Source organism: Vicugna pacos, chromosome 7 (assembly GCF_048564905.1).
Source record: "Vicugna pacos chromosome 7, VicPac4, whole genome shotgun sequence".
Taxonomy (NCBI): domain Eukaryota; kingdom Metazoa; phylum Chordata; class Mammalia; order Artiodactyla; family Camelidae; genus Vicugna; species Vicugna pacos.
Window position 1 is genome coordinate 70,654,827 of NC_132993.1, and position 16,654 is coordinate 70,671,480.

Sequence of the window (16,654 nt, forward strand, 5' to 3'; positions counted from 1 at the left end):
AAAGGAGTTTTTCCTCCACAAAAGTTGAGTTTGCTTTATTGGCAGCATGATTTAAAGTAAGTAATTTGCTTAGTGGAGACTCTAAATGAAATATTTAGCTTGTGTGACTGCCTAACGAGTATTTTGAGTTATTTTATGTCATTTTATTTGTTTTTTGTAAAACTTTGTAAATACACTAACAAGAACTCTAAACAAGAAAAGAACTTTAAAAATATACATCTTTGAAAATGCAATTTACCATAATTTCTAAGTTGTGCATATTTGAAGAAGTCTTTCCCCTTTCCCCCTAATGATGGCTAAGCAAGAGTGGTGAACTGAAAGAAGTGGAAAGCTTTAGAATAATGAGAGGCTAGCAGTCATCTCTGTGGATTTGGCATCTGGGATTTTACAGTTAGTTGAATAACTCTTCCACAGGGTGGCAGTAATACAGTGTTTGGATTAGGAGAAACCAAACTATCCAAAACTGCAAGTGGAAAGTTAAGGTGCAAAAATCATCTTCCAAATTTCACCAGTTCCTTGTGGATGTGCACTATGAAGTGTGCATCACACCCGCTTATAAAATCAGTGAAGTTAAAATCCTTACTATTGTAATTAGCTAAAATGTGTAAAGCGAAGCCATATTCAGCGTGGATATGACTCCTGGGATTGAAATCAGATTTATGTCGAGTGTTTTCACTGTCATGTAAAGAATTTAAAAGTTTGACTGATTTCTAATAAATTTTCTGAGCCAAATGTATACTAATGAAATCATTTCAGAAAATTCTAAAATAATCCATAAGTCATTAAATATAGACTTGCATGTGTTTTATGTGTATGCGTGTATGTATGTGTATCCACCAAGAGAAAAGTAAGCATCTTAGATATATTAGAAAGATTTTGTAACTGTTGTAATGGGAAGGCAGTTGGAGAACGTACAGAAAGGTTGAACTTGTAATTCTTAAAATTTTCATAACCACTGGGAGGAAAGTTTTAGAAAAATAGTGTCTTTAAAATTATCTATGGCAAGGCAAATAGAAAGTGAGGAAAGATATAAATTATACATTTGCTGTTAGGGAATAATTAAATCAGTTGATGCAGCCTAATGTTCAAAAGCCAAGGCCCTATATGAAAGATGTGCAAAAAGAGAAGGAAAAATCCTAGTGTGCATTAAAATTTTATGAAATTATAATTAATTGTGACAGAATGTGCACTTTTGACACCCAGCTGTGAATCTGAATTCCTTAACTTAGACAACCTCTGAGGTCTCCATGTAGGCAAACCATGGGGATCAGGCAAAACTTTTGTAGTAAAACAAATAAGGCAACAATTTTTTTTTTCATTTCTTTTAAACTGGTATGTGTTTTGGCTGAGTTATGTTTATTTGGACTACTTGATGAATAACATCAGTCAAAATAATCACATGGTATGTGTCTAAGAGTAGCCTGTATGTTATTAGAAATACTTGGCTTCCAGGGATGTAGTTACAGTAATTCATTTAGTCTTATTCACTTATTTCTTTGTGCTGAAAAGTATTTTAGGGAAAACATTTAACTAGAACACTGTGGTGGTAGGAGGAACAACTAGACAAAGCAGCGCTTAAAATTGAAAGTTGGAGACTTGCTTTCAAATGTTCATTATGAAGGAGATCCCAAGAGCTTTCTCGAGCATCTGGGTTTTTTCCCTGCTCTGACTTCATGTGACAATTGTTTAAGGTAGGGAAGTTGACTTGAATTATCAGTAGGGTGGCCAACCTGTTTCTAAAAATATTCCCACTTAGGAGTCAGTGTAACTATGTGAGCAGTAACAGTACATTGAAATACGTAGACAAACCCCCTCAATGACCCAATTGAAGATTTTAAGAAAATGAAAGTGCATTTTGCATTTTGATGGATAGGAGAGAGAGGGGTAGGAGTCACCAGTTTCTGTTAACCTAGAACCAGTCGTTTGTCCTGACAATCTGAGGTGATTAAAACTCTGATGTGTTCACCAAATGGCCTCGTGTGTAACGAAGGCAATCCCATACGACTTACGGGCGATTCACGTAAAACTTTACAAGTGAAGCAGCAGCATCCCCAGTGTACATTCTGGGGCAGGGATTGTTATGATGTGAGCTCTGTGTGGCCAAGACCAGCGAAAGAACAGAGAACAGATGTGAAGTCTCTTTTGAGATTTGTGTTCTGCAGTCATGTGCAAAAGATGGAGCAGACGAAACAGTTAGAAAATGTCAATTCAAACAGTCAATCGACATGAATTAGGGAAAAGCTCTTAACATAGTTCAAACCAGAATGTGAATTCGTGGAAAAGTGTTTTTCTGCTTGTTTATCTTGAGAAAAAGCTAAAATGTTGAGCTTAGAGTATTGATTTACTTAGATTACTAAACTGGTAAAAATCAGTATATGTTAAACAGCCACTTTATTAAATATTTCTTGATATCATTGAATTTATCTTCCAAACCCTTATAGTATTATTTAAATTCAGTGGCTTCTAATGAGTGTTTAAATCACTATAATTAAAAAATATTTCCAGTGAAGTTTCAAATATTTGTATATTAGAAATAGTCAATATTTTGATTCTTTTAAAATACCCTAGGAACTTAAAATATTCATTTGTATTTACTAGTCATCTTTTGTAGAAAGTAAGTAATATGACTAACATCATAATCATACATGTGCATGCTAAATACTTCCCTAGCGTGAAAGTAGTGAAACTATCATTAAGTATAGTTACCCTAAGCAACTGAAAGTATAATGACCTCCTTTCTGTATATATTTTTGTAATACCTCATACCTATGAAATAGGACCTTTTTTTTTTTTTTGCAGTGACTAGATGTATAAATAATATGTTTTTACCAGGTGAGACAGGTGAAGTTGGGGCCAACCTGAAAGATGCCATTTCTACTAATGAAACCTTAATCACAGTCTTGCCACAGGATTGGGCTATGGTACAGGGCACCCAAGTATTGACTTCAGTTTAGTAACTGACGTCTCTAGAGTAGATTAGGTGGTTTCTCTCTGATGCCTTCCTGAGTGATTTACTTGCTTCAGTTGTTCTAGTCACATTAATTAACTGAAAACATGCTTTTATTTATGTTTTATTTTAGCTCTTTTGCTTTGCCACTTAATTCAGTTTTATGCAGCCTAACGGTTACCTATTTTTTAATTCACCAGGTACGTGTGTTCACATTTTCAGTTGGTCAGCATAATTATGACAGAGGACCTATTCAGTGGATGGCCTGTGAAAATAAAGGTAACGGATCTGTTTACTTGACCACATTTTATTATAAGGAGAAGAATTTGCCAGTTGTTAGTTCTAGGTAATATCATTTATAATACTGAAGTTGTAGCTAATTTTTATAGGATCTGAGGCAAGAAAAAGATGCTGAAGATATTTTCTATGGAGAAAACTCACACATACAGGAAACTCTGACAATAATGTTACAGAAAAATTCAGACATCTAATCATAGTATTGTACATTCATAAAAGGGTACATCTTATTGAATGATACTAATGAGCTTATCAAACGTAACTTATGTGAAGGATTATGAATGAAAGAATATCTGAGTTATGTAGAACTTAGATATCCAAAAGTATGACATTATATGTACATTTTTTCCCTGAGTGGATAAAATATTGGTTTTTTAAATGTCGTATACATTGCTACCTAGGTAAGTTAGATTTTGTGTAGTGAACCGATATTTCCTTTATACTCAGGAAAAAAACAGTGTTATTTAAAAAATGAACTGTGAACACATTGTAGTAAAAAGAAACTGAATCTATTCCGACAGTTACATTTAGGCAAATATTTTATATAAAAGTAATTATTGTTAGATACTCATCGTTGTGCATTGTTAGTAATGTCTGCAATGGAAAAAAAATGTAATAATACTAGATTTCCGACTGCTTTGTAGAAAAATAATTATACAGTCTAAGAAATGTAGTGAAATTTCTCATAAAGCAATCAAACATTTTCCGTATTTATCAGTGGTATTGAGATTTTAGTGTTTGTTCAGTAATAAGTGAAAAAATGCTCTTTTTTCCTACAAAGCCATAAAATAATTTTATGGCCCTTTATTTTATTATAATATTTGTATGTATAAATTTGTATATATGTATATTGCAGGTTATTATTATGAAATTCCGTCCATTGGAGCAATAAGAATCAATACTCAGGTATGGGTATTTAAAATTTGTTTAAATTATTTTTTCAGGCTATTTCTTTTATGCTTTAAATATGCTCAATATGTGGAGAAAACAGGTGAAAATGAATAAGTAATTCATAAAGTTACTTTTGTATAAAATGATGAGTATCATGGTAATGTATTATTTTTTATTTTATTAAGGTTCCAAGTGTTTTTAGACAGTCAAAACTCAGATTAAAGAAATATGAGTATGTTTTTCTTCTCGATGGTAGAAAAATCATAGAAAATAAATAAAATCAGTTTAGTAACAATGTCATCATATAATTTGAACTTGATTCTATTGCAAATCAGTTAAATGAGTTTCTGCAAGTTGTAAGTACAACATAGAAAAGTAAACAATAATTATTACAATTTACAACAAAGGGATGATTTTTCCTACAGTCATTCAGTTGAAAACATGCTTCTTAGAGAACTAGGTAGATTGAAACAATTAAGTTAATTCAAATATATTATTTTTAAATATTCATAATTTGCTATTTAAAATTATTACTCAATTTCAAACATCATTGAGGGCCTACAAAGTAGACTAAGTCTAAATCTAGCACAAGTAACATGGCATTTGTGGAAATGAGTACTGAATGCATTGAATTTTGAAATGAAACAGCAGCTGCATTAGAGTCTGATGTCTAGATTTGGCACAGTACTTCATTTATTTTTTGATATGTTTAAATGTAGTTTTGAATTTCAGCCAAACAGTCTCGGATATGAAAACAAGTATGTGATTGCTTTATTATTTCAAATTTGTACAATTCCATACAGTAAATCACAGAGCCTTAAATAGTTTAGATTAACATAGAACGATTCACAAAGAATGTATTTCACTTATCGTTGGCTATAGCTCAGAAAGAGAATGTTTTGTTACTTGAAAAAAACTGGAGTAGATACATTGTGTAAATAATATAAGTCAAATATTGTTGATTCTGAGTATGTAGACATTCCATTTATAGAGTATCCAAAGTAGGAATTGAATGGTTATATACTTATTCTCTTAATAATTTAGATTCCATCTTCATTTTTCACTTTTAACTTAGATAACTTTTTCTCCGTGGAGACTTTCTAACATAGGATTCCTGCTTTTCAACCACTTAACTTTGTTTAATATATCTATAAATAGGAATATTTGGATGTTCTGGGAAGACCAATGGTTTTAGCAGGAGACAAAGCCAAGCAAGTGCAGTGGACAAATGTGTACCTGGATGCACTGGTAAGAGGCTCTTCAACCAAAGACTCATAACAAAAGCACATGACTGAATTCTGCCTCTTTCTATGTTACATTTCTCTTTTCCTCTCGCTAAACCTTCTCAAAATTTCTTCTATCACAACCTCCTTTGCTGGAATTTAGACATTTACATAAAAACCTAGACTTGTGTGTAATAGGAAACAACAAATGTAAAGTGTTATCTTCTAGTTGCGGCTGAGAATGTGGAATTTCAAACCCTGAATCTAGATTTGAAGGGCATTTTGATAACTTTTTGAATTTTTATGTAAAAAATACTAAACTCACATGAATTGGTACCTATTACTGCAAATTTAGAATGAGAATTGTGAAGGAAGTATTTTTAAAGTAGGGTTCAGCTAGCAAAAGCATGTGTAGCCTCAGTCACTCAAACCAGACTCAAAAAACCTCATAGATAACGTGCAATTAGCTAAACAAATATCTTATCCTACCCTACAGCAATCCCAAACCTAATCACCTCTTGGTAGATAATTTCTTGCTCAAAATTCAACCCCAAATATTTATGGAAACAGGCTACTGAAGTGATCGAATCTGGTGTGAAGTAACAAAAACATGTTAAGTTGTCCACTGCACAGCTGAAACTTTAGTATAGGTATTCCATCACATTGTAAAGCAGCGGTACTCAGCTGAGGGTGATTTTTTCCTCTCAGGTCATTTGGGAATATCTGTAGATATTAGTGATTTCATGACTGTAAAGGGGAGGGGTTGCTGTTGGCATCTAATCAGCAGATACCAGGGATGCTGTTAAACTTCCCCATCCCACCATGCACAAATCTACACACACACACACACAGACACACACACACACACACACACCGTATAAAGTTATAAATAGTAATTATCCATACCTAAGATGTATTCATATACTTAACTTGATGGGAAGATATTAACAATTTTACTGAAGAATTAAAATACTAAGTCCTGAAAAGTAAATGCTGATTCAGTAACCCCTTTTCCTACTTGGAGTTCAATTATATGCTGATACTCCTTTTCTGAATGCAGTGATGAACCCGAAGGGCAGAATGCAATCCATTTAGAAGTACTTATCATTTGGTTCTTGTAGAACAAACATATACAGGAAGTTAGAAGAAAAATAGGCACTGTTAGCAGCATCCTTGCATGCTAAGAAAGATAAAGTGAAGCTTGCTTACCTCAAGCCCTAACTAAAATTACTGTGCAGTGTTCCTTCCTGACATCACATATTTATTTAAGGTCACATGGTCATCCAAAGCTGTGGTCAAAATGTTTCACATATCCAAATCCATCACAGGACAGTGTGATAGGACGAGTCAATAACTGTGCCCTACTGTGTTTCCTATGACCAGAAGTTCATTAACCAGCATGTCTGCATTGTTGCTAAGGTTCTTACTGATAGCACAGATGACAGTAGGAAAAGATTTTGGTTCTAAATATGCTGTTCTACAAGCAGAAACGAATTAAAAAAAAAAAAAAGAAAACAAATGAGGCACATGAAGTGGCTAGTCAGTGAATACAGAGAACAGTGTTTTTACTGACTTGAGAATAAAAAGTGACCCAACTTTTAATTCTCAGTATTTGTTTATAATCTCTGTGCATAGCAGAATCAAAATATATACTAGTGAAATTAAGTTATATTAACAAGAAAAAAGTAAAAATATCCCAAGACAAAATGTGATAAATATAACGAGAAAGATGATAGGAGCTCTGGAATTTAAAAAAAAAAAAAAAAAACAAGAAGCCCATATATGTGGGAATGGAATAGAGTCAGGTTAAAAAGATGGTTTAAAAAAAAAAAGAAAGATGGTATTATTTTAGCTAAATATATGAGTCTAGGTAAGGTTTGTACAGTTGGTGATGAGTAATGAAATTGCAGAAAGAGGGTGCAGTAAGAAAATTGGAGAAGTGCTGGTTTTATGGAAAGAATGACAGATACCTCCATCACTTTTGGAGATAGTGGGAGACAAGAGCAGAACAAGACTGGACAGTATGCTGGAGGGTTCATTTTATTGGAGAGATGAAATAAGGTTTTTTGTACACAAAGAGAGAGATGAAGATGAAAAGAGTTGCATTCTAGGAAATAAATATCAAATATCTTGTTTTATTTCTCTTTTTAAATCTGTAGAGACTTGCTCAGTTCTTAAGAATAGGGTAAAGGTTTTTGGTCTGCTTAATGAACAGGAAAGAAAATGAAAGTTAGGCACCAGTGAGTTCATCCATAATTCTGTCTGTTAGAAGCCTAGTATCTCATTTTATGGCACACGTTACCATATGTAGAAGCAAATTATGACATTAGGTATTAATGTCAAAGTGATGCAAAGAAAATTATTGCATCCATGTACACCTTTTTTAAATGCTACCATTTTTAAAACTGCATGTGGATATACAGTTGGTCCTCCATATCCAAGGAGTCCCATGTCTGCAGGTGCAAGCAACTGCAGATTCAAAATATTCAGGAAAATAATTTTTGGAAAGTTATAAAAAGCAAAGCTTTACTTTGCCAGGAACCGACAACTATTCATATAAGTTTTACACTGTATTTACAATAATTTTCATAGCCTTCACGTTGTATTAGGTCTTATAAGTAGTCTAGAGATAATTTGAAGTACATAGGAGGATGTGCATGGGTTACATGCAAATACTACCCATTTTGTAGAGAGGACTTGAGCATCCATGGATTTTGGGATCTTGGATACTGGGTATATGAATTATCTATAATCTGACTTTATTGAGGTGGAAACTTTTCATTGTGAATATTAATTTGCATATTCATTAAGGATGTTTTCATGGTCACATGTTCTCCCTTAGGACTAAATAGAGAACCAACATGTATATCACCGTAGTCGTTTCCTTAGTTTCCTTGGTCCCAAACAATTTGATACCTTGTTCTGCTTATAGCCTAAGATGGTCCTTCTGCACTAACTCTGTTCCCATTGTGTTTGAGCTTCTCACATGTATCATTAATAATAAATCACCGCATAGGACATTTTTCTTACGAGACCATGCAGTGTTTAGAATTAGAATAGGCGTCATGAGGTTTGAGGTCATTGTTCCTAAAAAGATTACTAATATTTTCTCAGCTAAATCAAATTTTTGAACAGTAATTAAAAAAATTATTTTAAAAAGTGATTTTGGTAAAAAATGTTGTTTTGACCTGAAATGATAGTAAAAGAAATATAATTGCTGCAGATGGCAGTAATAAAAAAGCGACCTCTGACTTGAAAATCAGTTTATCCAACTACTCTCCATGGATTCATGTAACATACGTAATTATTTATATGCTGATTAATAGTATGTCATATTTGTTATACTAAACTGCTTCATGACTAGACTGTCATATGTGATGCTTGCAGTTGTCTTATCTGCATCATTTTACTTCATCAAAAAGTATTATTCATTTTGGAGAGTTTTTGGGAACAGTGTTCTTCTTTTGAGCATCATAGTGCTTACCTAGAATATCCCAGAAATGTAATATCAATAGCATGTTTTTTTCTGTTTATAACATTATTCTGTTACACATCTTTGATTCAGCAAGAAGCCTGTGGCCTAGGGCATGGGGAAAAAAAATAAGAATGAAGCTACAAGAAAGAAGGGTGAATCAATCGTTTGAAACAATATTTTAATATCACCCTCTCCTCATGGATGCCGCTAATATTAGGTGGACTATCACTCACTGTGAAAAAAAGAGTGGAGGGGCAGGGTTACTGAAATGTGTAGTGTCCTTTGATTTTGAAAGTGATTTGCAGTGCTCTGCTAAGAGTATTTTCGATGTTCCATGCTTAAAGATCTGCCTACTAGGTCTAGCTTATTTGTGAAATACTTTTGTTGATTTTTTAAAAAATAAGCTTTCAACATTAATTACTAATTTTTGTGGCTCTTTATAAAGTAACCATAAAATGCGCTGTCAGATACTGAAGACTAATGCAGAATGACAGAGTTGAAATAGTAATTGTGATGGGCCTTTTTTCCCAATCTATTTTTAGGAGCTGGGACTTGTCATTACTGGAACTCTTCCGGTCTTCAACATAACGGGCCAAAATGAAAATAAGACGAACTTAAAGGTTAAAAGTTAATTGATAAAGTTAATAATGATAAAGTATGACGTTGAAGCTCAGTGTGGATAAGATACTTCTATAAGGAAATACATACAATGAAACTGTCTCGTGAGGACAGAATTAAAAGGCAACAGCTGCGTATGTGATAACCACCTGGGAAAAAGGAAACGCAGGTCAAGGTCTCTGTTCCCCAGAGCCAAGATTCAACTTGACTCTGTTTAACTGGGACCTGATGAGAACAGAAGGTCAAACTCTGGGAGTAATTATATGAGAAATGGGCAGTATTTTGTGGGTACATTTTCAAATGCATCTGAGGTATTCTGGAGTTTAGAGAGAGAAATCTAAAGGAAAAAAACCCATGGTGATGTTTGCATCAGGTATATAGAGGGACATTTATACAAGTGCTCCTCTTCTAACTCGTAAACAGTGGTTTTCTTAACTGTCATGTAACTTAAGGATCCGATTTAAATGAATAGTTCTCTTTATTTTTTTTCGGCTGTTTAAGATTCAAGGAAAATACCTAATGAGTTTCATAAAAATGTCTTGATTTCTGTAGCACCAGTAATATTGTTAATGTATTAAGATGCTACCAAGGTAAACTTTTGAAAATTTTGAAAAATATGTATCCTGCACTTACTAACTCCCTCACTTTTAAAAATACTTCTGATGTAAAAGTAGGCTTCCATTCCCATTTCTTAGCTTGCATTAGGAAGAATTTTAAAATGTGGAAGTTAAGTTTTTTTTTTAATACTAAGTACTCATTTTATAGTTTGGTTGATATTCCTGAGTTGAGGGAAGTTTATTTCCAGTTTATGATATGATGAAGTGTTGTACTTAAGCATTCTTTTTTCACTTATTATAAATATTAGTTGAACTTATTTTAATACTGTGGCCATAGAAAACTTTGGTTATTCCTTTTTGGGGGCCCATTGCCATTGTTAAATATGTCAATTCTAAGTACCATAACTCATAGAAGAGTAAGTCTCCAACTCCTCGTATAGACTGTCTAAGGTGTTGCTTAAGTCTGGGATGCGCTCAGAGGAGGGTTGGTTAATGGGAAAACAGCATAGTTGACAAAAGTTTCTGGTTCTCTGTACACCTCCATGGTGTTCAAAGTGTTCTTATAATAACTGTTGACAAATCCATTATGGTTTTTTATAACTTCTGATTTGTTTTATAATATATACAATTAAGACAACAATTCTTGATTCCAAAGTTTAACATAATTTCCATCTTCGTGTCCCATAGGAGATATGATAGCAATTTACCACATGATCTTTTGATTTGTAACTAATACTATGGTACTCATTGTTTGATATTGAGAAGTTAGCAGCAACCAGAAACAGTGTTTTGAGAATTTCTGCTATTTTATTAGCAGTAAGGTCACTTACTTCTCAGGAGAGTTACATATACACAGATATTATAAGCAGCAAAATTCCATTGTTTGCTCATTTCATACTGACTAAATAAGATGGACATTTTTGTGATTTCTTAATCATAGGACACCACAAAGTCAGTTTACAGTCACATACACACACACACAACATACACACACATATACCCAAACACACACCTATAGCTGCTGCCTGTACAGTAGCAATTAAAATAAATATTAGGGGTAATGAATATAAAATATCAAACTGAAAATTTCATATATCTTTTATATTTTAGCTTTAATCATCCAGATTTCACTTTGTAAGATAAATAATGATGCTCAAGTTGTGGGAACATAATCAAAGCTGAGAATCATTGCAAACTGATACCAAAAGTGTCTCAGTCATACATATATTTAAGCTGCTGTGGAATTCAACCATTGTTAAGTAAAAGGATGAACGTTATATAATTGTGCAGAAATATGTAAATGTTTAATATAAAATACACCACCTTTTCTCTATCTTATAGAACCAGCTGATTCTTGGTGTGATGGGAGTTGATGTGTCTTTGGAAGATATTAAAAGACTAACACCACGTTTTACAGTAAGATGCAATGTATTCCTTTGGTATTTTATCTGTTTTAAAACTCTGTACTAATTTAGCTTGTCCCTAAAGCACTTAAGTTATTCTTGAAAGTTATGTGCAGTTATGTAAATATTAAAAGAATGAAATATTAAGAAGAATGTGTAAAGAATATAGTGATACCATGTTATCCTTCTTTATGCCTTAAAATACATAGTTAAGAATTTTTTTCTTTAAAAGAGTGTGTATTTGTGATTACCACTCAGGAATCTTAAAAGTTTTTTTTTTTTTCTTATGGTTTTCAGCTGTGTCCCAATGGCTATTATTTTGCAATTGATCCTAATGGTTATGTTTTATTACATCCAAATCTTCAGCCAAAGGTATGTATATAATTTGTTTAGAGTGATTAGTGTTCTGTGAAAGTAATGATTACTGTTCTTAATAGGGTCATCATTTTGAAATTCAATATATAGCACTGTGTATAAAGGAACATTATGTCTGTAATGTTCGTAGATGACAAGGCCACAGTTTATAATATATGAAGGGTGTGAAAGCAGTTTTCATTTTCTCTTACCAATTTAGCTAACCAATATTCATATCTCAAAGGCAGCCATTATCACCTCCTGTGCCTGAGTCTCACGCATCCTATTTGGTACTTTGATTAAGGCTGTAAGGTCGTGAAGGAGATTCCCTGGATAGGTGTGAACCTGGTAATGTTATTAATGTTCCTCTATGCATAGGCCATTTCTGCTGGTAATTCTCTCTCCTTTCCATTTCCCAGAGTGTTTTTCTTTGTATTTCCAAGCAAGCTTATAAAGATACGCATGAAATTCAATAAGTAAAACTCATTGGGATGGGCTTCAGAAATGGGAAGAGTTTGTTAACTGTAGGGTATATGGAGGTGATAAAATTCGATACAGGAACCATTTAATCCTAATCTTTATGCCTGTTTTCCCAGATATAAAATATTTTCGTAAACATCTCATGCAACCCATTTCCCTTTTCATTACTGCTTCAAGGTAGGGTGGAACTTATTTATCTAGAGGGAAAATTAGTATAAACTGTTATAATTGTAATTTATAAGTATCTTTGAGTTATTGTTTAACTTTGGAGGTAATATTAAGGATGCTTTATGCCACGCTGGAGGGAAACATATGTGCACTTATGCACACTATTTCCTTCTCCCCACTCACTGATAGTTACTGTTAGTGATATGTTAGGACACAGACAAGTATGTGCACATAAATACACAGAGACACACAAAGCTGAGTCAGTAAATACTGTTGAAAAAAATAAGAATTAAGAACCATTGAGACTGAATGTAAAAACATATTGAATGGTTATAGTTAGTATCTGTATTGCAATTTTCACTTTGGAAGCTATGTCCATATAAAATCCATCATGGTCTAAATATTTGCTAGTCGTATGTAGCTGCTGATCACCCTGCATTACGTTTCAAGTTGTTATTTTGTTATAAATGTGGTATAAGCCTTTTTTCACATTATTATTAGTCTATCACAGCTCTTTAAAAACATGTCATGGTAAGTTCCTCTTAATAGAGTTGTTGATGACTGACTAATCATTCTATGTTTCCAAAATAGAACAGCTTTTTCTTTTAAGTTTGTTGAAGAGTTTTAAAATGTACAATATTATTGTGTCCATGTCCAGTGGATTTTAAAGTATATTCCCATAAGTAAAGTGATTTAAAAGCAATACTAATGTAATGTGCTGAAGGGTATAAAGGACCCCTACTTTTTGTAGCTGGGTATTTTATGACTGTAGGTCTTAACTCCTTCCCCAGAAGGAATGAAAATACATCATAGACAAAATAATAAAAAAGAATAATGCATGTAGAATGTGTATGTATACATATATATATAAATCCATCATTTAGAGGTAATTATTTGGAAAAGTTTTCCTCTTTTCTACATTTTGTACAAATAAATATTTATGTAGAAAGTATTTCATTACTGTTTGAATGGTATTAGCATATATTTGGTTCCTATTTGGAATAATCAATTCAGTAAAATTCATAAAGTTACAAAGAAAATATAAATTCTTTAGAAATCTGTATTAAAGTCCAGTTGAGTTTCTTCAGGGTTATGTTAGCTTTCCCTTTGTTTTATATATAGGAAATTATTAAAGGCAAGTATATAATAGAAAAACTTTTAAAATATTGTTCTAGAAAACCACTGAAAATTAAAAAAAATGTTTGAACAATCAGTGTATGATTTTTTACTGAAACTCATGCTTATGAAATAAATATACCTGTTAATGCTCATTATTAACAGATTAAATATTATAATTTGTTTTTGTGGGTGACGGTGCCTGCTATGCAGATGGATACAAGAACCTGATAAAGGATGATAGAGTGTAAGACAGTTGCCTTAGAAATTGGCAAATACAAAGGACCAATGTGGTTATAGTAGTATACTAACAAGAGTAATCATAATTTTTTCATCCAAGATTTACCCATAGACTTAAAGGAAAATAATGCTATGTTCTACAGTCCCCGATATCATTTAATAAGGTCAAAGTCTAATGTTATGCAAGCAATGTTTGCTGAATGTCTTGTGGTTTCTTCTTGAAAGTGTAATTTTAATTCAAAGTATTTCAGTAAAATTTTGTAGGTTATAGAAGGCAGAACAAATGTCCTAAAGCCAAGAATATCAGAAAACAAAGTAGCTATGTAACCTTTTGCATATGAATTTTCTAAGGAAATAGTTATTACTTATCTTCTCAAAGTGTAGTGTCTCCACCATGACCACATTTTGACAGATGCTAAATTACGTAGCCTCCTTCATTCCAAAATGCGTTTTTGATTTCTTCCATTTTGTTTCATAGAAATAACTAGATTAAGTATCTTTATTAGATACCTCATTTTGATCAATCTTAAGAACTATTTATTGTATAGGAAATTATGCACAGTTTACATTGTAGAAGTCAGTATTTTAAAGAAACCTAAAGTGTTACGATTGAATTCTCCATTTGTTTCAGAGATTCAACATGTGGTATAACTAACACAGGCATAAATTTTAAGGGTTTAAGATCAAGACTTTTCAATCTCCTATAATATTTATCTTTTTACAGTTTCAAATCATGTAACTTCTAAAAAATCTTGTGGTTTTTTAAATCAGCATAAAAGTTGTCTGAGACAAATCATCTGTCTCATTTCCTACTTTGTCACTTTTTTTTCTAGCAATAAAAGGAAAATATTAGTCATTTTGCTAAAAAATTTTTGAGTATTTTTACTAGCATTGCATTTGTTTATTCACGGAAAGTATTTTTAAGCTTTTGTTTTATGTATTGACTCATCGCGAACTGTATGATACCTGTTTCTACTCAAGGGAATACCTGACGGAAAGTGATGGTAGGCTGTAACCCTTCCCTATGTCGGTATGTAGTAGGGTGAATTACCATCTCTTTGTTGCTTCAGCCTATTGGTGTAGGTGCACCAACAATTAATTTAAGAAAAAGGAGACCCAATGTTCAGGTAACTGTGAGTGAACTTAGCGGTGCCTTCAAATTTGCTCAATCAGAGTTGAGATTAAGCTTCTCTTCCTAAAAGCATATGATTAATGCCACCTTTTTCCTGATACCGAGCTTCTAGAGCATGAGATGGAGATGAGCATATTTCTCAGCAAACTAGAGCAAAAATGTTATTAATGATGGCAGAGGGTACGCTTGTGCTAACTAAAGATTGCTGGCCTATTATGTAATAATGTTAACAATCAGAGCAATCATAAAGAAATGGCTTCTGAAAATAAATTGGTTATTAAATACTTGGAGATTAGTGTCAAATCCATGTAATCCTAACAATCTGCCTGTAAAATTAACTTCTTGGTGGGGATAAAATGGAATTCTGATGTGATAGTTCCTGTAAGCCACACGACTGAAGCCAAGATCTGTAAGAGTGCATCTTTGGATTAGAGGTTGGAGAAAGTTCCCTTTAGCTAATTTGGAAAGTCCGAAATTGCAAATAAATACTGCCTTTGCAGCAAGCTCATCATAAAATCTCCCCTTCATTTGCTGCATTCTGTAAACATTATCCTACATATGCATATTTCTGTAAGTACAATGAAAATAATCAGCATAAACGGCTACTTCCTACGGTTGAGTAGAGTTTAGTAAGAGCTTTTCAGAATTTCGAAAAAAGTTCAATATGACCTGAGGTTTTATATGTAAGCGTATCATTTCTGTTAAGAAGTTGATGATGTTATAATGGAGAGGTGGTATAGTAAGAAGAGATCATGAAGTTACGAAGTAGTGGAACTGAATTCCAGTTTGTTTTACTCCCAGGCAACACTACATCCTTGAGTAGGTCACTCCACCCCATAGTGCTTCAGTTTCGTTTTATGAAAAGCAGGAATGTTGAACCAATCATTGCTTTCTACCCTCCATGGTATAGTCACCTAGGAAATTAAATATGTATATGGATCCCCAGCTGCATGTCATGAAAATTCTGATTTAATTTGACCAGGGAGGGGGCCCAGGTTTCAGAATAGTTTAAAGCTTCCCAGGTGGTTCTACAGTGCGGGGCCAGTGGGTCAGTGGAAGCCTCAGTTCCCTTCTAGCTGCAGAATTCTGTATCCATCTGAATTTCATGTTGTTGCAAGTCTTCATGTCTTTTATCATTCTTGTAGAGGTTAAAATTATATTTATGTCTTTTCTTGATTCATTGCATTGTTTTATGTTACTCTTGCATGATTCTTTTTGTGTATCATCTCAAATTATACTCATTGCAGTCATGTTCATTTTAGTGAATGTTTAGTTTTGCAGTACTTTCCAATATTGCATGTAAACTATTGTGATATAATTTAAGAGCAAACAACCTGAAAAATGGTTTATTTTTGTCTTCCTTCTAAGGAAACTCCAAATGGCAAACTAGCAACCACACAAGACTCCTGAATGTGGAAAATACCGTTTTGAACTATGTAGTATGTTTGATACTACTAACTGCTAATTATTTGTATTTAAATGTTGAAAACATTGCATTCTGCCTTTTATTTTAGTTGCACAAATGGTCTAGTCATTATATCAGTTGGTACTGAAATATTGCAAATGAGAATTGTTAGATATGTACGTGCAACAAAAGTATCAGGAGTGCAGAGAGTGCATTCTGGTTCCCCAGCCTTTCTTGGTGCTTTCTGATGAGAAGTCTTGCTTTTAAATTTTTTAGCCACTGTACCCAGGATGGTCTTTCAAAGAAATGGTCAGCCAGATTGCCATTTAAAAAGTACAAGTTATGCAT

At 33.1% G+C, this 16,654-nt stretch overlaps 1 protein-coding gene across 4 annotated transcripts in view; it reads left to right on the top strand.

The window, feature by feature from the left end:
• Nucleotides 1-16,654, top strand: part of CACNA2D1 (calcium voltage-gated channel auxiliary subunit alpha2delta 1) — a 420,595-nt gene that overhangs the window by 351,521 nt on the left and 52,420 nt on the right. For all 4 annotated transcript variants that reach the window (XM_072965120.1, XM_072965122.1, XM_072965123.1 and 1 more), the window contains exons 13-18: nt 3,148-3,226; nt 4,101-4,150; nt 5,294-5,383; nt 9,376-9,453; nt 11,350-11,424; nt 11,709-11,783. In XM_072965120.1, the coding sequence (XP_072821221.1) occupies nt 3,148-3,226; nt 4,101-4,150; nt 5,294-5,383; nt 9,376-9,453; nt 11,350-11,424; nt 11,709-11,783 (447 nt within the window). The remainder of the gene's footprint in view (nt 1-3,147; nt 3,227-4,100; nt 4,151-5,293; nt 5,384-9,375; nt 9,454-11,349; nt 11,425-11,708; nt 11,784-16,654) is intronic.